Source organism: Diadema antillarum, unplaced genomic scaffold, assembly GCF_040938485.1.
Source record: "Diadema antillarum isolate AM-2024a unplaced genomic scaffold, OU_Dant_1.0 scf00000066, whole genome shotgun sequence".
NCBI classification, from domain to species: domain Eukaryota; kingdom Metazoa; phylum Echinodermata; class Echinoidea; order Diadematoida; family Diadematidae; genus Diadema; species Diadema antillarum.
In genome coordinates, this window is record NW_027270955.1 from 1,107,152 (window position 1) to 1,134,392 (window position 27,241).

At 36.1% G+C, this 27,241-nt stretch overlaps 1 protein-coding gene across 1 annotated transcript in view; it reads right to left on the bottom strand.

The window, feature by feature from the left end:
- The window catches only part of LOC139716500 (MAM domain-containing glycosylphosphatidylinositol anchor protein 1-like), a 62,146-nt gene that overhangs the window by 26,583 nt on the left and 8,322 nt on the right, over positions 1 to 27,241 (bottom strand). The window contains exons 2-6 of the mRNA XM_071628041.1: positions 18,256 to 18,408; positions 10,603 to 10,626; positions 8,570 to 8,710; positions 7,423 to 7,611; positions 2,485 to 2,685 (exon numbers count right to left, since the gene is read on the bottom strand). Coding sequence (XP_071484142.1) covers positions 2,485 to 2,685; positions 7,423 to 7,611; positions 8,570 to 8,710; positions 10,603 to 10,626; positions 18,256 to 18,408 — 708 coding nt within the window. The remainder of the gene's footprint in view (positions 1 to 2,484; positions 2,686 to 7,422; positions 7,612 to 8,569; positions 8,711 to 10,602; positions 10,627 to 18,255; positions 18,409 to 27,241) is intronic.

The window sequence follows — 27,241 nt, forward strand, 5'->3', positions numbered from 1 at the left end:
AAATTATTCAGTGCAGGCTTACAATAATGAACTTTATTCTCTAAACGAATGATTTGAACGCTTACTGCTGCAAAATGATATAATCATCTAGAAGTATATAAATGCCGTATTTTTGACAATTTATCTTTCGTAACATTCCATGTTAGTTTTAAACCATGTGGAACTATATATACTGCAGACTGGATAAGAAAAAAGAAGTATTCCCATTTAAGAAAATGATTATAAACATCATGAACCTTGGTCTCAAAAGAGAAATGACAAACTTGTTACTTCGATATACTTAAATAAAAGAAGAAACAGGCAAGCAAGATTTTTGCCAATACAATCTTTCCTACGTACATTCATGCATACGACTAGCTCTCATGTATTAAAGTATATCTGATATATCCAAATGTAAACCCCTTTTGATGGAGGAGGGGGGGGGGGGTACTTATTGGCTGTTATTTAATCTGAACAGTTCATCAATTACTTTACCAGCATATATGCAAATGACATAAAGAGTTTGAATCCCAGACAGATTGATGCTATTTTCAAATCTTTTTTAGTGACGTTATCATCAAAGTTTGATCATTTCCTGACTTTAACCTAGGACTGATTTATTTTTTCTCTGTTTTGTTATATAAAAAATAAAATCTATGATACTTTCAATGATATTACAATCGTGACATTACAGGAAATATTTTTGAAGATATCGAAATTGATATATATATATATGTATGTATGTATTTCTACTATTTTCTTTTTTTCAGCTTCAATCTCAGATACCTGAAACTGATCAAAATGAGTTTATCGGTTTTTGCATGCAAACACTTCATCAGGCATATAGAAAAAGTTGCATCTCGACTGGATAAAACTCGTGGTAAGAAAAGCTGTCGCTTATTTTCTGCGATTAAAGCAGGTTTTATTCTATACCCCTTCATAGTTTCCTAAATCTGAAAAGGTTCATAAAACATGATAATTATAGTATTTAATGGTGACAGAGGGTTTTGCCTGAAATGAATGGTCCATCTTTCATGCTTTGCTTCAGATGAGATTCCCAATCTCTCCGTATCATTAACTTTCAAGACTTCCCCGCGGCTATATACTTCCCCTGACACACTCTGTGTTCATCTGTCTTATTTTATATGCTTCTTTCTCTCTTACTTTATATATTTTTCTCTCTCTCTTTCTCTCTCTCTCTTACTTTATATGCGTTCTCTCTCTCCCTCTCTCTCTCTCTCTCTCTCTATCTATCTATCTACCTCTCTGTTCTTTTCCTCGTTCTCTCTATCTTCCTATTAGCACTTCACTTCCCCTTCATTGCCTCTTTAATTTTGGATGACCAGAGATAAGAGGGTAAAAGAGGGTGTGTGTGGGGGGGGGGGGGGGGGGTGGTTGGAGGAAAAGATGATTTGGCTTCAGCACATATTGCTATCCCCGACAGGTAAAGTCATATCTGGGACTAAGCGGATGTGTTTGTTATTTGACGAACATATTGATGAAAATCTACATTCTTGAAATGCGGGAAAAAAGTAGAATTCTGTTTTTTACGGATATTTCCTCTACTTTATAACTTATTCAAGTAAAATGTGATAAAATTACTGTATTGCAAATACGGTTATGCATAGTACATAATATACATTATACTCCAAACAAAGTTCAAAAATATTTAAACATAACAGTTATTTCAATTGACGCAATTACATTAAGTGATACAAAACATGGATGAAGGTTGAGGACTATTAATATCAGCCATCTATAGTTCATTTTTATGAAGTTTACATAGTCACACATGCTTTGAACGAGATAACACAAAATATAGTTCCTGTGTAGTGTAAGATGTTACATAATTGAGTGGTTCACAATATACAGAAATGCTTTTTAATGGACGTCTTTATTCTATTTTTCTCGAAACATAACTTTGTATTTTGCTGGTATGCATGAATTATCTTCACTTGTTTAGCTATCATTAATTATCCTTTGCACAGTTAAATGTATACCTATGATGTGATTCCTGATTTATGCTGTGTTATGTTTTGTTGAAAAAAGAATGAAAATAAATGAAATGAATTGAATGACTTCTAATTCTATTGAATTGACTGAATTCTATGTCAGTTGACATTGGTTTCTTTGATTATGTTTCATATATCTGTTTGTAGTTTCATTAAGTCATTATTCGTTCTCTTATGTATTTCTGAGGGTCCCATATCGTACAAGCTTTGCTTTTTAGTGGGACTCTCCATTTCCATTCCCATCCTTGTACTATATGCATATGCATATACCTTAAAAAATGCAATTATGTTGTTACTCATGCTCACATGTATTTTGTTAATTTACGTTTTTGAAATTATTACAAATATGTTCTGTTAATGCATTGTATATACATTAATTTTCCCTGTTTATTTAATGGAAATGAAAATAAAGTTGAAGTGAATAATGGAATTGGAAAATAATTGAATTGAATTAAACTGCTGAAATTAAGCAGGAGTCGGATGGAAGACTCACCAATCGCCCTGACCAGCGAGGAAACTCTGGAGTTCCTGGTAGGTCTGTCCTTTTTCCACCACGTGACAGTGGGGCGTGGCGACCCGTTGCTTCGGCAGGTCAGTGTGGCGTTTGACGACTCATTGAAGAAGACCTTGTTCGGCTCCGCCGGCAGCCGGAAGGGGGCTTGATCGGGAAGAATCCTGCTGACCAGTGCTGGATCTGAACCGTAAGGAAATATAATACACATAGTTATTTAGACTAGATTTAGGCTAGATTTAGAATACAGTTAGACTAGACTAGAATACTGAAGAGATTAGACATAAATTCCAGACGTCTACACAACAACATGCTTTGCTTTGCCACTGTCGCACACACGTGTATGTTGATAATTCATATGAATTCACATGATTGTCAGTGCCAATCATTTAATAAACACGCGCACACACACACACACACACACACGCACACAATATCTGTTACAACACGACTCGACATTAATTTTTTCGTTCGGCGGCCCGTTCGGGCTACCCAAATCATCAAATTGCCCTTTTTTCTTTTTTTTTTTTGAGTGGCCCGATAATGAAGTTTGGTGGCCTGATGAAAATAGAGAAAAGCATAAAAGATCAATCATTTGATAAAACATTGAATTGATAAAATCAAATCACGATAATTATGTGAAAATTCGAAGGTACAACAAAGAGTGTCAAATACCATGTACTGTGACTAAAAGGGAAAAAAAACATTAGGAAATGAAATCATTTGATAAAATATTAAAATGAATGTAAAGCTTGATAATTATGCGAAAATTTGCAGGTATGTTCACGGGCTTAAAATGGCGCAGACTGTAACTAAGTTCACTAAGTTTAATGCATTTATTATGGAACAAAGGCATAAAACATGATTTTCCACGACACCATGCATATTTTCATAATTTTTGATATCTAAAATAGGGTATACCTATATTCATCATAAGGTAGATAGAGACATACATGTAGAGAATATGGAAGACAAGTACGGATGCAAGTTTTATTCTATATTATGCTATTCTATATCCATTTCTTTATGCATATCTACAGGCACATGTTAGATACGTACTATATTTACTAGAAGCAAAGGCACGTACGTTATATACAATATATTTATTCAGGTTTGCAAGAATTAGATATAATACAGGCTAGATACTGCATTACAACGAGCTTAAAAGTTGTACCAGCTTTCTCTATACATCATATTGGATGCCATGCTTTAATATAAGATCAAAAGAACTAACGAAGTGCGTCTCCCAACCCTTGAAGAACAATAAACGATAAAATTAATCGGCGTAGAGCATACTCCCTCGATTATAATTCTCTCGTTTTCTTCTACTTATATTCTTTTTAGTTTTATTTTGTACCAAGAGAGTTGCATAACACTGTAATGGATGCGCGAGGAGCTAAAAGCACGTAGAGCCAAAATGCATGACGCTCGTAAAGAAACAACAGGAGCGTAATTGTCCTAGATACAGCACGTCGTGTTTTGTTGACGCTGGATAGGTACGGCAGGTGTAACCAACAGGGATAGATATTGACGGCGCCATATTAGGCTGCTTCTGCCTGTCAGTTCTTCTCATTCAACTCAAGACTCTCGACAATTTCTGCTTCGTTTTCTTCTTGCTTTTTCTTTGTTGCTTACGTTTTTGTACACAACACGTACGTCATATATTTGTATACATCATTATATACATATTTAAATTCTATTGGGTATATGTATACATACACAAACATAAACACACACACACATAATAATAATAATAATAATATATATGTATATATATATACTCACACACATACATAATATATGATATAATGATACCCGACATCATAAACAGCAGAAAAAGACTGCATTTAATTGCTTGCAGTGAAGGGGAGAATTCTATAACTCATCTAAAATCGAATGTTCATAACCAATCACACTTAACATGCTAAACTACAAGATGCAAATTCGATTGGCAAAAAAAAAGTACTTTCAAGGTTTTCATGCGAGCTTTCTTAAATGCCTCGTGGATGGAAAGTCGAGATATGCAAACTTGTGACAGCATTTAATAATCTACAAAACCCTTTATCATGTTAATAGACACTTATAACAACACTTTATGCTTCGAAATATCAAATTTAGAAAGAAAATTGGCAACTCTGTGACAGGACATCGGGAGCACCAAAGAGTTGTAGAGTTGACCCGATCAAGCACATTATAAGCCCTACAGGAAAATCGCCTCTTGCGCCTGTCTGTGTATGTGTGTGTGTGTGCAGTTCCTATGCAGGGTCACATGCATATGAGATCTTTAAGTTCGCACTTCGTATTTCAATATGTTATAATGCGCTTGAATGGAATAGAAGATAAAATGTGGGTTTAAACGGAATCATGTAAAGGACTCTGTCATTTCGAGTGTTAGATTGACTTAATCTGTGAAATATACATGTAATTTTCGTGTGAGGGCCTTATGTAATATAGTTAGGCAATTTTGCTCCCTCTCACACTCACTCTCTCTCCCTCTCTCTCTTTTATCTAAATATATATATATATATATATATATATATATATATATATATATATATGTATATATGTTTATATGATACATACATACATGTATATGATATCAGTTTTATATAATATGTGTGTGTGTGTGCGTGCGTGTGTGTATGATAAGTGTAGGTCATATGCATTACATGTGTACTTACATATTTATGTCTCTTATAGTTTATCTTTGTCGATTATCATACGTTTAAGTAGTATAATACATTTTTGTGCTTTTGCGTAATTATCATTAAGCGTCAGTGGAACTCAACCAATATCAGCCGGGGCGTGCAATTAGCATTAGTCTACTATAACAACCTTCTCATACTAAGAGCCCATTCACTGAATGGTGAAAGACAACGGTCAGCCTTGGAGATATCAATATAATCACAAGTCGGTTCCAGAACACTTGGCACGCAACGAACGTGAATTTGCCTTTGAAAGGTGGGTGGGTGGGGGGGGGGGGGGGGTACAGTATCACAGGGAAAGTACGTGCCTTTTGTTTGACATTCTTTTGCCTATATATGGATATACCAATTACAGCTACGATGGAGGCATCACACTAATAGCCCCTGCCATTTGGAGAAAAAAATAACGGAAGCTTATTCAGGTCAACTTCATTCATTTATCTTTTTTTCGTAGTGGTTTTTATCTTTAGAAATTGTCATTGGAATGCTTCTGTCTTTAACATTTTTCTATGATATCATGACGTTGTAAGGAATCAGTTTTCTGTCTCGTTTACCTGTTTACCATGGACATTTAATACGATTCAATGAATGAGAAAATCCGACGAATTTGTAAGATAAAATTATTACCATAACCTGATATATTTCATCATCATTAGTTTTCAGCTCTGGATTAGATATTATAATTACAATATATATATATTTTTTCGCATTATCTTTTAATTGGCATTACATTCAATACTGGAGCATAGACTAGACCGCTTCACCGGAATTATAATCATGAATATTATTTTTCAGGTGTGAGTTTCACACCTGAACCTTCACCCCTCTCAATAATATCTTTCTTTCAAATATTATTTTTGTTTGTTTACTCTGCAAAAGATGAATTTGACAGGTTTGACAGAATATTAGCAACAAATACAATGCTTTTCGCCTATGTAACTTGCCTTCTTTTGCTTCCGTTTTTTTTCTTGCCATATAGCAGCGGTCACACAGCTACCTTTATGCAGATCTCACCAAGGCTGTCAGTATGAGGCTGACTTATCTGAGATGGTTTCGCAAAGGTGATATTCACTGGGTATGGATTCTAGCATCAAATGGGGCATCCCTGACGAAAAGTAGTCCCCACGGAGGTGTTAAGGGTGAAGTTCATTAAAGGCCTGCCCTCCGAAAGAGGCAACTGAGACGGGGGCGACTTTGTGACGTCAGCTTTATACCCACACGCCGCATGTCGTTTGTTGCCAGCGTACATAAAGTATGCAACGAGGGTAAATTATGATTCGCAGGTTGTTGTTTTTTTCTCTCTTCCTCTATCTTTCTGCTATCTTCTATATAGATAATGTTTATGTGTAGTTGTTGCACATACTGTATATATGATATATCAAATGTTAAAGTAATAATACAGTATCATGTTACATGCATTACTGTATTTCCTGAACCAACTAATGCGTAATCAAGGGCTGATGCAAAATACTGCGTGTATTCACAATGTATATTGTCATATGCACACTTATGTAATGAAATGCTTTTGAGTCTGTATTTCTTTTTCCTAAGATATAGACGGTCACTTTTATACACTAAAATTATAAGATACAATAGTCATCAGCCAGTGGAGAGCAATTGGATTGTGGTGGCCCTCACAGCATTCCATTTGCCTTGGTAACTTGCAGTAGCACTGGCACTTCTCAAGGCATCACATTAATGTTCGCCATAATCTTCGCGAGTACCGATCTAAAATGTTTAAAATGCCTGTCAAACTGCACCCAATCCTCAACTCTCGATATACGCTCTGACTGGACGATTGTCATGAATAATTCATCCAGAAAATAAGGACATGATTGTTTTGTCTTCTGTCTGTCGGCGGAGGCAATAGTCCCTATATACTATGTTGCGTGTAGTAGAGACATGACTTCATCTAAGATAGATATGAAACTAGTGTTTTCTTGAAGGCGCCACACTTCACTAGAAGATTTATATTTGGGTCTATCAACACTTGCAAACCGCTCAGATATCTATTACGAAGTCAATGAATATACATAGGACCAAACAGAAATATCACTTACAGATATCGCGCACACAATAAAACATGCGGCGGACAGCTACGCATGCAAACATTCACACCCAGTCCGCCCTAGCTTCACCTCACGAGTCCGTGACGGTTGGCGAAATCATGCGTAACGCGAGTCGGGTTATGAATATTATGCGAGCGCGCACTTACACGATACATTGAGCGTGAAGTTCAGCTCTGTTGGGCTTGGAGATGTGTTGATTGTGCACGTGTACATGTCCTCATCCGATCGCTGCACGCTGATTAGCCTCAGATCGAAGCTCGAGTTGAAGAAGTCTCCATCTTTGAATATACGCCCGGATTGGTCCAACAGCTGGTCCCCCACTGAAAGAACCCTTCCTGGAAATATGCAAAAGTACGTCAAACGCATTGTCAATAATAAATACAGAACATTATCATTGATTGACAGAGTTTGATTTGGGCGCCATAACAAACAGTGACCTAGATTTTTATCAGGAATGGATATATACTGTATTGCAATTATGTCAAATACGTTGATTACTGCAGTTTACATGCAGATAATTCTTCCTTATGACTGTCATCTTCCAGTGACATTGTAAGATACCCAGAATCGCGAAAGTTATTTAACTCGTGATTACATCATCAATTTGAGATGAAACAGCTTCACAGGGGATTGTCATTTCCAAATCAAATTTCTGGTGTTCTCTTTTTTAACACGGATACTGATCGGAGATTCTCTTTATTATATCATCAAATCGATATAACACGAGGAAATCGGGATGGTACCTCTTGTGATCGCAAGCTCATTGAGTTCTCACGCTTGTGGATCTTGTTTGTTTGTAATACATTTTGTTTTTCTCGTCTTCTCTTTAGGGAAAAATGGAGGCTAGCCGGAGGTAATGATATATGCCTCTCGCAATAGGAAAAAACAATCAAGCAAGGCCACACTGCCCATCATGACTCTCGAACAGCTACCGTTGTTGTTTGCACATGTTCATGTTTGTTGTCAAGGTAGGGTGTGAGTATGGGATAGGTCATGGGGGTCCAATGGATTATATAACATTATGGCAATTAAAGGTCATGATCACCTTCCCTATAGATAGATAATCATAATGAATCTGGAATGCCTACGAAAGTCTGTATCTAACATTTCGATTGACGAATCACTCTGATGGAAGCATTTCCTAAAGTTTGATTGATAACACTGCTTTGTGAAAAAAGAAGAGAGAAAAAGTTGAGCAGAGAGAAAGAAAGACAGGTAAAGAGTCAGACAGAAACATTGGGAGAAATTTGGAATTGGCCATGTTGAAGAAAGTACGTATGCCAAGTGTCTTACGTCTTCCGTTGTTGTGTTTGTACCAAATTACAGGATTATCCCCCACGTCAGCCACTCGGCACTTCAGCAGGGCGTTGGCCCCTTCGTTGACCCGTATCATGACCTGGACGTTGTGCGTGATGAAGTACGGCATTCCGGGAGCTGCGAAAAAAAAGTAGGGAGGGGAAAAAGGGGGGGGGGGGATGCACACTTTTCTAGCGTTAGGTCATGGCGTCGTAGAGTCTACCGTTGGTCCCCTGTGCTGTATCTATATTTATCACCTCTGATATGTTGTCACCTAGCTGTTGATTGGTCGTATGTATCAAATTATTGATCACCTCTTGTCATTAGCCTTTGAAAGCGAACCGGTGTTTTGAGCTTGTTACACTTTCAGAATGGTGTCCTGGTTACGTATGGAAGCAGAAAATTGGATATAATCGCGAAAATGTATCAGAAATTCCTCTGCGTAAATGTTCCTTTTATGTTGTTGCTATTGACACATTCTACATGTACAAACTACATATCAAAGAGCACATCACATTAATTTTTGTATCTCTGATCTCGGTATTTGAAAAATAATGCATGGTTACTGTTAACAAATGTATACACTCATAAACGCAAATGTCACATCAGAATGCTAGGGTCATCTTACTCTAAACTGATTCTCATGTTCCAATAATAGGATAAGTCTTTTAAGACTTTGGAGCAACACAAACAGACAAAGTTTGTCGACATTTCCAGATAAATTTCATTTTCACCTAGGGTGGACCAGAATGACAACAAATCAATAATTTTTTTTTTAACGTGATATCTCCTTTTCTGTCTCAGATAATTGATGTTGTTACTCTTATTACACATCCAGTAACAAATTTCCTTGATACATATTTATACATGTATATATAATATATATAGGACATGATTACTTATTTCTTGTTGTAACTTCCGTTTGTAATCACCTCTCTTTCATTAAGTATTGACTTAAATATCACAAAGTGGCGCCTCAGATAGTACAAAATGTTCTACATATATATATATATATATATATATATATATATATATATATATCACAAAGTTGATTACTTCTAACTTTGGGACGAGATCGTGCTTTCAAAAAAAAAAAAAACTATTCCATGACACAACAGCACAGTTAGTTCTCATGATATGTTCTGATCGAAGATGAACAAGAAACCAGGACAAGTGAAGATGAGGAGACCAACTTCTGCATACATTAGAAAATGAGTCTTTTGTGATACTTACCAGGAGTTCACCGATGTTTGACACTAATTAACTTTATTTGAGCTGATGATAGATAAATCATTTTTAGATCAGTGCCAAATCAACTTTAGATATAAAAACCGTGTTGCCCAGATGGGCATTTTGAAAGGATGTACTTTCACGTTGTTTAATAACACGTGTACTCACGAATGGATTTGAAAAAAATTCAAGTCTTGCAATATTTTTTTATTATTATTTTCATTACTACTATTATATGCTTTAACTTAATCTTCCCTTACCTAAGAAAGGTATTGCAATTCACTGCATGCAGAATGTATATAGAAACATCATTCAGACTACTGCAAACAGAGACTATACTACAAAATATAGCATTTCTGTATAATGCAAAACATCATACTGAATACATTGCAAGATTGTAATAGTTTCCATGCTAAATAACTTAGAGCACAACCTGTGATTCCTAAACAAATGAAGAACTTTAGTTATAATGTGAGAGAGAGAGACAAAAAAAAATAAAGAGCTTGCTGAGGAATGCAGTTGCAGTTGCTTTAGTCTGCGGAATCTAGAGGTCTAATTCACACTTAACGGCTAACCTAAATCCTCTTGGTAAAATCGCAGTAATATTCCAGCCTATTCACAATGAAATACAACATCTTCTTGCATACACGTCAAAGAATGCAAATTTGATAAGAAAGAAGCATTTTGAACAAGAGTGCGTCCGAGCAGAAGATATGCGAGAGTAAAATAAGATAAGGCACGGTCAACACGTTGTAGTAACTGATAATAAGACACGTCTTCGAAGTTTGTGGACATCTTACCCGAGTAACGACGAATTATTGGGGCTGTGGAGATTTATGTGTTTTGACAAGTGTTTGAGGGGGTAAAAGGTGCAAAACAAAGAGGTAATGATCAAATATTGAAAAATCTGGTGAGGTTCAAAATTCGAATATAAACAGCAAACTTATCGTGCAGATAATCAGATTTCAAAATGTGTTTTTCATGCAGAGCGAAAAGAGTTTTTTGTCTCCTTCGAAATCACTTCAGAAACGTAAAGGAAAGGGAAAGAGGGCACACAAACACCAAGCATGCAAAAAACAAAAACAAAGAACAAATAAAAAATGAATGAAGTTTGCACATATTGCCATTCAATTGCTTTCTTTAGTCAAATTATTTTCCTTTAACGTATCTTTTTTCAGTTTCAGTATAAGATTTATTTCCCGACTTGTATAAAGGAAATCAATTTCGACTCTGTGCGAAAAGATGGAAAGACAGAAGATCAGGTAGGAAAAAAAAAGCCAAAAGCGTCTCTATCGCGTCAATAGTAGTAGCGGAGGATGTACTCACAATGTGGTCTCGACGTAATACCAATTTGCTGGGCGGTCAGTTGGATTTCTCGGTGAAATTTGTGCATTGTTTTTTGCGTGAGGAGAGCTATGTTATCACAAATTTGAAAAGTCGTCATATTTTTATTTCTGAAGAAATAAAGCTTGTAAAAAAGGTAAAAAACACGATAAACCTCGAAAGAAGAAATCAGCAAAAGATTCTCTTAACAAGATTTAACAATTTATACATAAAAAGTGTTGCACGTATAGGTAATGCATATCTCCCTTTGGACACACCTCCTTATCAAAATATGTAAAAAGACTGTCAATTTTTTAAATAAATGTAGGCATGGCAAAATCCTTCCTTTACAGGGTACGTGCCCTTCAAGGGTAATCCAAAAGAGTTATGAAAAAAGAAAAGAAATCAAAACCTGCAAAACTATATCTGTCACATGAATGATACAAAAAAGTTGATTTTTTTCTATGTCTTCGAAAAGTTATTGGGTCTTTTATTATTCTTATAATGAGTACAGCCTGGGTCACTTAAAAACTTTCGCAGTGAAAAAGTTTTTGAGTAATTAAATCAAATTATTCCAGTATTGCATTTTAACGATCATCTTTGCTGGAGAAGCAATACTGGCAGTTTTTGGTTTGAGTTGATCTGGTCAGTGTTACGCAATCATTCCCATGATATTTGGTGCTGAGAATAATAATGAACGCATTAACATCCACATTCTAGATTGTTAAAAAAATGTCTAAAATGACGTCATCAAGGGACAACAATTTCACCTATCATGCTGCGTTTCTATCATCCAACTCCCAGCACCTCTTTCTTGGAGCATTTGACGTCGGTAACACTGTCCCATTATCAAAGAAAATGTGTCCTTCCTATAAACGACGCCCACATTCAATTATCTTTAATTTCAGGGAGATCATCATTGCGTTTAGTCTAACATAAACAAAGCCCCTTATTTTTCGGGGTTATTGGTATTCTTGTCATGCAAACAATCTACGGCTGGACATTTCATAGTCAGTAAGCAAGGGTGTATTATCATTTGCAATTTCTTAAACAGCGCCGAAAATTTAAGACCCCATAAGTAGATCCGCTGTACATTGCTGCTGCAAGTGCCCCGGAAGATATATATAGACATGATATTGATTCCGTTTCATTTCCTGCTCTTATATGAGTAAATTACATGGTTCATCTGCATTGACTCACATTTGTTTGTTTCATAAACACAAAATGATGGCATGGCAACATAATAAGTATACCCTGAGCAATCAAAGAATCAGACCACTTTTCTGCCACTGTGTAAGTCGTATCAACAGATTAATAGGCAGCCTACTATTACTGATATAATATACACCCAATTGTAAACATGTTCTTTTGCAGGAGGGTATTTATCGTTGTTATTAATATGTGGTTCACGAGGGGGTACGGAAACGCCATCCCGAATACCAACAATCTCAACGTCTAGCAAGACGACATTCATATGAATAGCATGCAACTCAAATGAAAAAAAAAAATGTGCTTCCTCTGTCGTATACATAAAACATTTGCCCTTTTTCGTCGATTTTTCTCCTACTCCTTTTAATTCCCTCCTACAAATTCAGAGATGCAACTGATTTGCTTAACTATGATTATTTCAGATGAGACGACCATGTTGTATTGCCATTTGTAGGGTCGGGGTCATCCCACGTGGCCGACACCCAGGAGTCATTACTGCCCACGAGTCATACAGCCCATGAATTCGACACGACGCAAATAGCGCCCACGAGTTCGACACTTATAGGTAAAACGTACAGCCAGCAGCCCACGAGTCGACATTTATATCCTCGTGGGCCATGTTTGCTTAGTGACGAACTCATGGGTTGTGTGATCCATGTTCTGTATGACTCGTTGGCTGTATGACTCGTGGGCTGTATGACTCGTGGGCTGTATGACTCGTAGGTGTCGATCTCGTGATGTGCACCCGTACTGGGCCTACTTAGTTCATACGTGTATACGCGTTTTGCACAAGTTTGATGACGCGATATTACATTACCAAATACCTTTCGACAGCTTTCAAAATGTAACATTCTCGTGGTTTTCTTATCACACAATTTCTAAACTTTCACTAACAGTAGCAGTTGTACCCATTTGTGCACTCTAAATGATATCGTTGCATTATCTGTACTCATTGTGTGAGTACTCGTAACTGCACAGAAACAGGAATAAACCTGAAAATAAACTTTACTTATAAATGACATCAATTTCAATGACAAACCTCCGGCGGAAAAAAAAATGCTATGTAGGCATAATATCCGTTATCATGCCTTTTGACCGCCAAAAAATCCAGTTACAAAGACAACTAGAAGTATAATCCAGTTACAAAGACAACTAGAAGTATTTTGTCTTTCGATGTAGTATTGCTGGGCAGAGTTCCCAGGAGCTATATGCTTTGCCCAAATGACATTACACATTACATTACACAAATACACATGTAGATTCAGTGAATGCAGCAACATCAGTAGAGCACTTCAGCGAAAGTTTGAGGAAAATCGGACAATCCGTTCAAAACTAATTCTGAAGCTGCTAGTGCTGGATGGGAGAACTACAGCATTGGATGACATTACTGCAGAACAACGATATGAAGAAGATATAAAGAGAATTCCACAAAAGTTCATTTTTCTACCATATCGAAAGAGCAATAATTGTCCTACCTCTTTTAGAGAGCAGGTGGAATAATATTACTCTTAATTCATTATGTCAACAACAAGTCGAATAATGAAGTACTTTTCATAAGAAATCTAATTTAGTGACATTTTCTTTTACATCGTTTTCTTTTTGTTCTATACAGTGATACAAAAACAGTTGTGTTCTTCTCATCGAGCTGAAGAGGCACTAAAACTTTAAAAATTCATAACTTTGGAAGGGATTATCAAATTTTCCCCAGATTTTCACTGATGTGGTCTACTAATATAGTTGTACAATGTACTTACTCAATCCACATGTATATTTGGGGACACTTTCCCTTTTAACCAGTATTCTGTCTTCGCCATCCATTGTAGATTAATTACCTTGGATGTTGCAAGGAAGGAAGTTCACAGAAATCATATAACTTCTCCAAACCACCTTGGAGGATATAACACAACAGTATAAAGAAACACCATAGAAAAAAAAAATCCAAATTGAAATATCATCTAAATTTGTAGCATGAACTTGATGTACCTGGAAAAGGGGATTGAAATTCAACAAAAAAATTCACCAGTCACGTATTGACGTAGGAAGGGGAAGGTGCTCATTTCCATTAGTGACCATGAGACCTGGCAGTTAATGAGTTTGTTAAAAAACAATCACCGTCTTCATTAGAATTGCCCCCCGCGGTAAGGACAAGGGCACAAAGTGGGATCCTATAGAGTTCCTTATAGTAAAGGTGAGTTTTGTCAATGTTTTCTTTCATCTTTACTGGAGCGAAGACGAGCAATCGAAACAATGAAGGAAATATACACATCCGAAATGGGATTTTCAAGGGCTAGTTCAAATACAGTCTGATGATATGCGCCATAAAATAATAATAATGAGATAAAAATGATAATGATGATGATAATGATAATAGCAATACTACTACTAACTATAATAACAATAATGATAATTATAACAATTATTATAACGATAGAGAAATTCTCATAAAATGCTCATTCTGGCAAAAAAAAAAAGATCGATTCTCATGGTGCTGTGGAACAGAATATTAAATGTTCACATGTCAAATCAAATAATTATATAAAAAAGTAAAACTACCTTTAAAGTAGTTATTACTTATAAGAAATGGATGAAAAAACAAATAAACTATGGCATTAAGAAATCTTAAATGCATATACCATAAATTCATGACAAATTTCGATAGTCAGGTGTCACAAAATATTGCTACATTGCACCATTCTCTGACAAAGATTTGCTGGGCAAATATAATCGTATGTCTGCATTGCAGAGTGTGGCGTTGATATTATTCAAAAGTAAGCAAAACATTTTGTCAGTCAACTAGGCAACACATTTTCTACTTCTTCACCCCAAGCATTAATTACCGACGCAACTCGACGTAATGAATTTGACGCTTCCGCGGCGAAAGTGCAAGAACCGTCAAACGTATTAACCTCTTCGCATGCATAATTCACCGGCTCTTGAAGGTGAAGATCCGGTGAGGGGCGAAAAGAAGCAAGGCAAACTCCTTTGAGAGTTATCTTCCACTCTCCACCTCTCTCTCTCTCTCTCTCTCTCTCTAACCTTCTCTCTTTTTTCGTCATGTTTAGTAACTATGGAAAATGGTGGCGGGAGTTAACAATGTATGGGAAACTGGGCCCGCTACAGCACTCTAGGGACGCTCCAAAATTTAAGTGTATATTTCCTTTCCTTGGCCTTCGTCGCAAAATACTGTCAGGCAGTGCTTCTGTTCCTATACACCGAAAGTCAAGACATACTAGTAGGACACCTTTGCCATATTCCTCTCCATTACTTGGTCCTCTCATGATGCGATCGACATAAATTACACTTTTTTCCAAGGCACACGAAAACAGGATTTTCTATTTGTTAAACCTTTTATTTTTCCGAGTTGGTTTTACGGTTAAATTTGAATATCTTCAAATTTGGTTTAATACGATGACTTTAAGTGAGTCATCAATGTTTGAGAGAGGATCATTTGTAACGGGCGTGTTGGTCGCGCCTTCCGTTCGAACTAATCGACAATTGAAGACCCCCAAGGGGTATTCCTTCCCGGTATAATGGTTTCCTGTTTAACATATCGAACACACACATGGATACAGAGCATCCAATAACACTGAGAGGCACGGTTATTAAGTTAATTGTTTTGCCATAGCGGTTATGCGGCCTGTTTCAGAAACCTTCTTTATAAGACATAATATATGATACAATATGTCTATAAAAACATATCATGAAACTTATATAATTTTAATCACATTTGCTGAGCGAAGCTAAAGTTCTGTGATTTTTTAAACAAAAAATTCATATATCGAATATCTTAATATCATCGAAAGAAAGTTAATTATGAAAGATAAACAGTTAAATTAATTATTTTGCCATAACGGTTATGCGGTAAGTGTCAGAGACCTTCTTTATGAAAAAATACAGAATACATAATTATATCTATATAAACATATCATGAAACTTGTATAATTTTAACCATCTTTACTGAACAAAGTTAAAGAAAAATGTGTAGATTTTTTTTTCTATCAAAATTTCATATATCAGATATTTCAATATTATCAAAAGAAAGTTATGATGTGTAAATAAGTTGGTGTTTGTGTGATGAATAATAGCGGAACTTGCCCTTAGAGATCGGAAATGATGTTCGCATTTAACTGTTTCTCATCATGTATCTATTCATGCAATTTGAAATTCATTACCGGATCTCGCAATAATCGCCTACGATAAGATTCATCTTGAAAAGAAGTTTGCAACCTCAAACCCCAATCAATGCTGCGACAGATTCTGAATGACCAGATGTTTCTTTTTCATTTTACTTATTTGTTTGTTTGTGTGATGAATAATTCCAATTTATCTCCTCATACACATCCTAATGAAAGTTTGTTAAAGAAGAGACAACAGAAGGACCATGTATACTTTGCAAAAGTAGGAATGCTATTCAAGATTTTGTTAATTTACGTTTTTGAAATTTTTACAAATATGTTCTGTTAATACACCGTACATAATTTTCCCTGTTTATTTAATGGAAATAAAAAAAAAATAAAGTTGAAAGTTAAAGATTCTTTCGGAATTGAAAAATATGACATTTATTCCAAGATTCAAAATCTATTCAAAATGATAATGATCCTTGAATATATCCGAAAGTTATATTGATGATATTTTGATGGATGGTGTTTAGGTATAAGTGAGAAATGAATTTCAAACGGATCGTGAGTAAAAATTGCATAGTGACGGCAGTTTTGTCTCCCTTTATCACTGAAAAGTTTGAATCAAAGGAAAGCGTTTTATTTGCTCGAATATGTGGAAAGATACAATAAAATATTTTGTTGACTGAATCATCATGACCATAGTAACTAAAACATGAAAAGACAAGCTCTTGTTCATCTGTGGAAAGTATTCTAAACAGTGCTAAAACACACTTGCGCAAAAAACGAAAAGAAAAACTTCGGTCATGGATGGCATTTGCTAAATTGTTATGGTATCATTTATACAAAAAAAAAAGAAATTTAAGACAATCATGAACATACACTGCGTTACTGCAACCGATGTCCTTTTATATGGTACGTGAAAACTAAAACAAAAAAATCACACACACAAACTGTATATGGTTTCATAAACATGCCCTCCGTAGTTATAAAATGCATACACTTGACAAGAGCTAACGATCCAAAACTCACTCAATAACAAATAAAACACGACGATGGTCTCTCAGTTTTAACGATGACAGAAATAAAGAGGTTTTTTTCTGTTTGCGTGCAATATGAAAGAGTTCGTATTTGATTATCTAAGCATCTAAGATTTCACCCCACACAGCACAAAGACAGCACACACGCCGGATATGTAAGTTGGGGGATGTAGTCGCAGCATCCTTTTTGTCACTTCAAATGAGGAAATATGCACCTCTGTAAGAGCGACAAGAATATTTCAGTCGCATAGATGCACTATTCTACATGACTTTGTTTTCATTGTCAGCCAAATAGTAACCACATGCTAGTACACAAACATGAAACAGAACAATAAACATACATATAATTACGGAATGTTTAAGACTTTCTCATGAATTCCTTAAGTTTTAGAATGCTTTTAGGTTTCGATGATATTTTTTTCCCACGGTATACATTTCAGAGAAAAATCGAGAATGAAGTGGATAGGGCTTGTCAGATCATTTAATAGCTTTCATTTTTCTTCTTAGAAAAGAACCTTGTTATTTATATTATCATTAAAGCTGCATTATCTGAATTTCGTAAGGGTGTGTCATCTTTATGGCTTTCTTCAGTCAATTAATCTTTTTCGGTTTGTTTTGTGCATCTATTTATGTCTAGTTCTCACAGCTTCTGATTCAATGTCACTGTCTTCAAAACAAATCGTGAAGAGCCAGACTAGGAGGGTTTAAGGGGTTTGCATTGGGGGAGGACCGCCGGAGAATCGGGCGATCTGCTGGTACCTACCTGGAGGCGTGGACTTCGGGGCGTTCGTACAGTTTCTGTACATGGATCCCGGCATGTTGGTGTCGGAGATCGCGACCACATTGGCGCACTTGCTGTTGCTTATCGGCTCGGTAAAAGCCGTGGAGCCGATAATGATTCGTCCCTTAAACTGGTCTGACAAAGTTGGGAGGGATATGGGAGAATCCAGTAGGGGTGGTGGTGGTGGTGGTGGGGTTAAAAGGGATGCAATAGAAAGAGTGGGGGGGGAGGGAGGAGTTATCAAAGTAGGGGTGGGATGGATAAAAGACATAATAGGTGGGGGTCGAAAACGGTATAATAGGATCGGTTTGCAGGGATTGAGTCGAGGTTTAGGTTGTGGAAAAACAACATAATGTGTTGATTAATCAATGTCTGGGTTTTGCATCAAACAAGGACATGGTATACGCAGCTTTATCCTTCGATGATTCCGTCAGCGACAAAAAAAGTACTTCATCTCCTGCAATATTATTGTTCGCGTATGATAACATACCATGTATTTCCTTTGCCGAGTGCACTTAAGTGAGAAAACAAACTAGTTCATGTGAGTGTCACAAAACTATTTCCTCACACAGTTCTAGCCTATGTTTTGAGCTACCGAGTCATTTATTTGTGACAGATAATATTAAAGTACAAAGAACTTTATGATGCCAGTCCGATCAGAAAATACATCCATTACAGCCTCACGTACATACACACATACACACATACACACACACGTACGCACACACGCATACACACATACACGCACTTCTACCCAGAGAGAACTCACATGGTAAAGTACCTGTCCAGAACTTGCTGTCTCTTGCAAAATTCGACCAACCAAGATCAAATAAACAAACAAACGTGAAACTCTATATTGTGTGAGCTTTCTTTTTGTGAAACCTTTTCAGCAAATGGATGACGATTTAAAGGGATGGTACAGTATTGGTGGAGATGAAAATTTGGTTTTTACTTTTTTACGAGATACCAAGAAAACACTTATGAAGTAGTACAGAACATACCATTTTAAGAGGAATTCAAAGTTTATTTGATGAAAATCGTGTTTGGAATAGCTGAAACATCCAAAAACAAAGTAAAAACAAACGATCGTAATAAAATGTGGGTCCCATACTTTATTAGGATCACTCTGTTTTGGATATCTCGGCCATTTCAAAACCAATTTTCATCAAATAAACATTGAATCCCTCTTGGAATTACATGTTCTTTAATATTTCATAAGGGGTTTCTCACTATCTCACCAAAAAATGATAAAAACCTGAAGTTAAGTCTCAACCAAAACTATACGATCCCTTTAAAGTAATGATTGCATTTTCTCATTGCTGTCGGTGCCTCACCTTACACAGGCCGGAAGATCTTTGGTCATGTAATTTTGCGATTTCTCTTCATCTATACTTCAACACAAACAGTAAAATCCATGCCATTGGCACTACGTTCGGCTAACCTCAAAGAATATTTATGAAGAAGAGGCAATTCACATAAAATCTTATGCTGGATTTACAAAGACCGTAGTCTTGTTTAGTCCACTGTCTTCTATACGCTTTGTTCTTCTCTTCACGTACACACACACACACACACACACACACACACACACATTAATACATGAAATAATGAAAATCATGATATTCGTATAGAGATAGTAATGATAAAAATACATATCTATTTACACATTATAAAGGGGAAATTATTTGCAATTGATATGTTTTGTAGTTAAATGACAGCAAATGACATTTTCATTCATTGGTTTTATTTGCAGGGCACGGTCATGCATGAGGAATGAATGTTATCACAATGCATTGTTATAGTCCTCTTTTACTTCGGGTTTTATTTCGGAATATCAATTTAGTTTTGCAGAAGCCGTTATACGAGATGCGAACTCTTGTAGAATTAGTAGTAACGATTAAAATGCAGACAGGTGTTTACACTGACCGAAATAGGCAGTGAAAAAAAAAAAATTACCCGGGGTCAACACAGTCGTTGCCATGCATGTCTTAAACTTTATGCATGGTCTGTAAAGGGTGGTATAGTTTTGGTTGAGAAGGGTATTCAGCTTTTAACTTTTTGCGAGATAATTACAAAACCTACAAAACCACTTATGAAATATTAAAGAGTATACAATTTTAAAAAGGAATTTAAAATTCATTTGATGAAAATCGGCTTTGAAATAGCTGCGATATCCAAAAGCAAAGTAAATTTATCAAAGCGATAAACGATCCTAATATAAGGTTGGTCCCACTTATTAAGACTGCTTTGTGTTTTGATATCTCAGCGATTTCAAAACCAATTTTCATCAAATAAACTTAGAATTCCTCTTAGATTTGTATGCTTTTTCATATTTCATTAAAGCTTTCTCATTATCTCACAAAAAAAAAAAGTTGGAAACCTGAACCCGGTCATCTAAACCAAAACCATACCATCCCTTAAACACATCATTTTTCACCCAATATAGTTGTAAGTTGTTGTATAGAACTTAGATGGCAGTTCGACTGCATGCATTATGATATAATGATTATAAGTGTTGATACGTTTAATCCATAATGCATTTAACGATGTTATGCGCTGTCACTTTGATTTCAACGAAACAGCATGATTTACTAGTATCATTAAAAAAAAATCATCAGGATGAAATGGCATAAGGCGGAGAAAACAAGTACCATGGGAACAGCGGAACGATAAAGTCTGTCGGCATGGGAAACTTTGTAAGACATTTTCAGTGAAAGTGCATATATAATTCTTGGAAAAAAAACCCCAAGAAGTGTTCGTTTGATACGCAACTCCTACGCAATATACACAATCACACTAAAAGAACAATGACCCCTTCTTTAATATTTCTTTGTTGTAGACATTCTATCTTGTCTCTCTTGTTTCAACTCTCATCTCCTCTTTTGTCCACTTGATTGTTTCAATTTTTGTTGTCGCTTTTAAATCTGCGAGTCAATCTCGTACAAAAGCAACCAAAAGAAAAATGTAATGGTCTCCTTGTTAACCTTACTTTTTGATGTACGTGATAAAAAAAGAGTACAAATGTGAAGCTTTAATGAATGCATTATGTAATTGCATAGCCTGTTCTCCTTGGGAGGTAAATAATCATTTCAATGTAGGACATAAGAGAAAGAAAGAAAGAAAGAAAGAAAGATAGATAGATAGATAGATAGATAGATAATCCTTTTATAACGTGCTCTAATTCTAAGTCGGAAGACTCAACATAAAAAAAAAGAGTGCGGTGTATAGCTTCAATGAATACATTATTCAATTGCATAGCCTGCTCTCCTTGGGAAGTAAAGAATGATTATTATTTCAATGGAGGACAAGAGAGATAGATAGATAGATAGATAGATAGATAGATAGATGGATGGACAGTAATCTTTAATCTTTTAATAACGTGCTCTAATTCAAAATCAGAAGACTCAATATACGTAAAAAAGGAGTGCCGATGTGTAGATTTAATGAATACATTATTCAATTGCATAGCCTGTTTTCCTTAGGAAGTAAAGAATAATTATTATTTCAATGTAGGACAAGAGAGATGGAAAGATAGATAGATAGATAGATGGATAGATAGATAGATAGATAGACAGACAGATAGATACCTTTGTAATAACGTGCTTTAATTTCGAGTTGGAAGATTTACCATGTTAAATTTCAAATATATCATTAAAGGACTGTCACGTTTCATTTTCTTGGGACGCTGATAACGTGGGCTGATTGCTTCACATTCATTTCTCACATTTAAAAGTGAGTTAAATAAAAGATATTGTGAGCGTACATCGTGAGAAAAAGTCAGTATTACAGATGTGACAGTATATCGTTAGAGGGACGATGTCAGTTCTCCGTCTGCAGGTGTAAAACTTTAACCCATTTCTTCCCAGAGATGGTAAGTTTGCATTAGCAGTAAACCGTGCACACTGCACAACAGATTATTGAAGGCAATGAGTTAAGAATTTGGAATATCGTATTTTTCCCTCCTGGCATCCCCATGGTTGCCCCTTTGCCGTGTGAATGATGGAGAATGCCTTACCTCGAGGACAACTTTGGCTTACGAGCATATCACCCGTGGTCAACACGTAAAGGTATTCTATGAATTGTTAAAATTGTCCCAGTGACGCCGCCGAGACCGCGGAAGAACCTCAGAATACCACTGGTTTCTTGCAGGTGGCAAAAAAAGGGGTACACGGTTATAAGTTCCGTGCCAACGAGCTCGGCAGATATGCTTTGCGCATGTGCAGATCTTCCTGCAATTTCCTGCCCAAAAAGGCGATAATGAAATATTCTCCTATGAGAAGCGAGCTGCGTTTTGCAGTGTAAGGAGAGGTGTAAAGGCAAAGTACAAGGTAATTGTTTCAGAATGCATTACACCTCACTTTATCGCCTTTAAACTGTTAAAAAAGAATAGAATTATGGAGGCTGACGGATGCCCCAATCCCAGGCAAGTAAAAGCTCTGTTTACGAGGATTGACTCGTGCATTTCCTGTGGCACTTTCACAAGACATATAATTTGTACATAGACACCACAAAATTAATGCACTAATGTCACATCTTGAGTTTTGCATTGTGTAAGCAGCTCCACCCGAGGATTTCTACAAAATTTAAGAGTATTTGTATAATCTTTCAATGGATTATACACAAAGCGAAGTATAAGCATCTAGAAAATAAGAGAAATATAATATCTAGGAACTACACTCCTTTTGTTGGCCTTTTTCTCTGAATCATGTATCTGCTTTCCTTCCTCTTCCTCTCCTTTTGGTCACACAATAAAATGGTTAATTTCACAAATTATCATAATCATAAAAACATTTTCATACAAGACACAAAACGTTTTATAGATTCACTACACCCTCATTGGCACTACACAGTCACCGTCCTTTCAGCGATATTACATTACAATAACAAATCATTGCCGGCTATTTCAGGTTATTAACCATATTGAGAAAGACACCTGTGATTAAGTAGAAGTTTACGTTATCAGAGAGGAAAGCTGCCATTGTCAGATACTTTTTTTTCCTCAAGGAAACACGCTATCACTATTTCCATTACTAATTTGAGTGAAAAGTCTCAATGTACGCCATATTCCTCTTTGCTGATGAATACCAGTAGAACAATATCCACGGCGCCAATTAATGGTGAATAAACAGATTCCGTTGTGGACCGTTGTGTTTATGATGATATAACGAACTCTGGTTTCACGGTTGCTCGACGAAAAAAAAAAAAACGGCCAATGCGACGCAATCATCAGAGCCAATTTGGGTGAAACGTCGATATTTACCTTATGATTATGATACATTATGAAAGCTTCATGATTACTTGCTCTCATTCCCTAAAAAAAGGGTAAAAACACCCAAAACAGAGGCAGATAACTGTTGCCCTGTAGGTTTCGCAGTTGCATCTCTTCTATTCATCTTTTTAGTATCAACTGACTGTACCGCCATTGCTAGGGTTTAAATGGAAATCGGTCACAACCTTCCATGACCTTTTTATAGACTGTTTGCTGACTTAAAACATGCTGTCAGCTCGATTAACCATTTCTGTACCAAGGAGTCAAGCATGCCCAAAATTCACCCACATATACCTATATATATGGACAGGATGGACAAGAGGTCAAAATGTGGCAAGCAGAGGATTTAACACGGAATTCAACTCGTGATTTCTGATTTCCCCTGAGTGACACTATATATGCTCTCACCTAATTCATCGGGCAATTAATTTGTTCGGAAAAAGTTGGGGACAGTGTCAAATGCAAATTTTCATACTGATTGGAATTCACTGCTTTCATTCGGTGATTAAATCATTTCGTAATGCACATTTTTTTTTGTCACAGTAATTTTCCAGGTATAGTCACTTTTCTTTCGTACATTTTCTTATTACATGTTTCAGTTAACAAACCAAAATTTCTTATTTATGTGTGACGACATGTATCTCCCTCTCTCTCTCTCTCTCTCTCTCTCTATATATATATATATATATATATATAGATAGATAGATAGATAGATAGAGAGAGAGAGAGAGAGAGAGAGAGAGAGTGAATATTCGGGATGTATATGCGTGGTCCTTCTTTAATATGCTTTGCAAATCCAACAGACTTTTTAAAAATTATTATTATTTCAACGGTGATAACAAAAATAAGTAAATTCTTGAATGAATCAAGGTGAAACAAGAAAGTTAATGGCAAGTCAAACGTCAGCATGTAAGAACATCGCCTTCGTAAAGATCATGGACATCTAAAGGTCAACATCATAATGTACTGTGGTGCTTGATCATCATCTCAAAATAGCGGTGTTAAGCTATCATGACGTCCCCATGACTGTCCTCAATTTTGCATTAAACCGTATACGTATCTAACACAAAATCTGCTTTTTATTTTCTCCTCAGCAGTCTTACTAAGAGAGAGAGAAGAGTCCCCCTCCATACCACGTCACCCGATAATGCGCATTCAGTGCATTCTGTTTCCAAAATCCGAAAAAAAATTAATCTATGTTATTGTTAAGTTGTCAAAATATTTTCCTATAGATACGCGAACAAGGGACTTGTCATGAGTCAATTTCTTCAGCAAATCAAAGGGATCGTATAGTTTGTTTGTTTGTTTGTTTTTTAATCTATGTTCCATATTCCACATTTCATACAAGTTTTATATTCCATTTGATTTTGAAAAAGAAATGTTTTTAACACACAATGGTCAGTTTCAACCAAAATTGCACAAATGTATAAGGACGTATAATTGGCGTGTACTATGAGGAACCCACTAAAAAGCAAAGCTAGTAGGATGTGGGTTCCAAAAATATAACATAGACTTTCAGTACATTATATCAATGTCAAAAAGTGGCGTAACATGCAAAAATACAAGATATCGAGAATATTATAAAGTTCACGGAATGTACAAAGTATAGTCTGATGTTTTTGATTAAACCTAAGGTATAAATGCTAAGAAAAGTAGCAAGTTGATCAAACTACTGAAGTCATCCGAGCGAGGCATCATTTGAGTATGCAGAAATTTTCAAATGATTACGGCAAAATAATTAAACATAGGATTTTAGAAAAATTGGTTGAGACGTAACTTCAGATTTTTTACATTTTTTTTTGGTAAGATAATGAGAAAGCTCTTATGAAATATGAAAGAGCGTGTAATTCCAAGAGCAATTCAAAATTTATTTGATGAAAATTGGTTTTGAAATGGCTGAGATACCCAAAACAGAGTAATCCTAATAAAAAGTGGGACCCATCTTTTATTACGATCGCTTTGTTTTACTTTGTTTTTTGATGTCTCACCATTCCAAAACCGATTTTCATCAAATAAACTTTGAATTCCTCTTGAATGTTATATGCTCTGTATTATCCCATAGGTGGTTTATTGGTTTCTAGCAAAAGGTTAAAAGTTCAATCCTCATCTCCACCAATAATATGTTATCATCCCTTTAACTGACAGTAACGCTTTACTTTCCATTTATTATTTAGGGAGCAATGTATATTATAAAGGTGGAAAAATCATCCTTTGAAATTTAAAGGGGGTGGATATTTCCTCGATTTAAATATTTCCTGCCTTCAATCGCGGTAAAGTTACCCTTCAATTGATCTAAAAAAAAAAAAAAAAATCCGTGTCAGTCTTTATGGCTATATTCACAGTAGAGACTATAGGAGGAGAAGTGACATCGGATTGGGCAGGGAATCATCCACCTTCAAGTCAGGTAACATTATCTGTGCTCCTTTTATCCCTCCAAATCCCCGTGGCTGCATTATGGTAATAGACAGCAGTGTCTTTTGCATATTATTCTCTTCTTCTCTAGCTATCTCCCTGCCGCGTGTTCCTGTCTATTGCTATGTCTGTGTCAAGGAAGGATTTGGTGATTGCACAGGATGATACAGTGTCATAGATGCCGCCGGATATTCTGCCGAAAGGGTGGGAGGTTTGAAGCACCAAATGAGTGTTCTATTACATGCCACATTATCATGGCCATGTCTTTGTCCAATCCTATCTAAATTGCCTTCTCGCGGCGCACGGTTACCTATAGTAAAGGCATTCTGATGTACAAACGTCAACATTTGTGATATCCTATCTAAGTTGCCTTCTCTGCGCCGATATATACCTAGTAAAGAGAAACATAATTATTTTCTGAGGTAAAAACACCAACATTTCGGATACTAGAGCTATTTCAAGCTATACGACCACAATCGGGTCGCGCTCGGATCCGAACGGGACTCGACCACTATTAATAACATCATCTGAACATGAAGATAATGTAACACAATGAATGTTACTTAGGTCGAGTCCCTAAAAGCGTCGTGGCACGAAAAGAAACCAATGGCCGACGGGATAGTTAACCAACATGAATATAACGTGATATTATGTGTATACATAGTCATATGAATGTGTTTGTTAGTTTGTTTGAGTGTGTGTGTGTGTGTGTGTGTGCATGTATGGTGTGTGGTGTCATGTACGTACGAAGTTTATTTGCTGTGTATTTCCTTGTGTGTGTATATGAAGAACATTCTATTGGTTAATGCACTGTGCCATGGTCACTATTTTTATAGTGCATTAATTTTCTTTTGTCGTACGCATTAAAAAACAACATTCCAAATGATTCCCTAATTCGACTACAGGGGCCTCACTTTAGCCATGTTACAGATAATTAGGATGTCTGAGAACAAAATGAAGTGATATCCATTGATGAGCGGTGACGAAGGAGAATAGAAATCAATTGGCCTTCAAACAGCAATAATTTCTTGGCGGCAGGGTTAGGTTAAACGATTGTATACAAATGATGCACAGGATAGAGTGCGTTAGTGGAGGCGTATACTGGTAGTGCACTCGAGGGTATTTACAATTGTGAAACATGCACGAGGCGAAGCCGAGTGCATGTTGCACTACATTGTAAATACCCGAGAGTGAGCTACGCCTCCACTAACGCCACGAAATAATCCTGTGCATCATTTGTTTTATAAAATGGGTCGAAAATTCGAAAACTAACAGCATTTTTTAGCG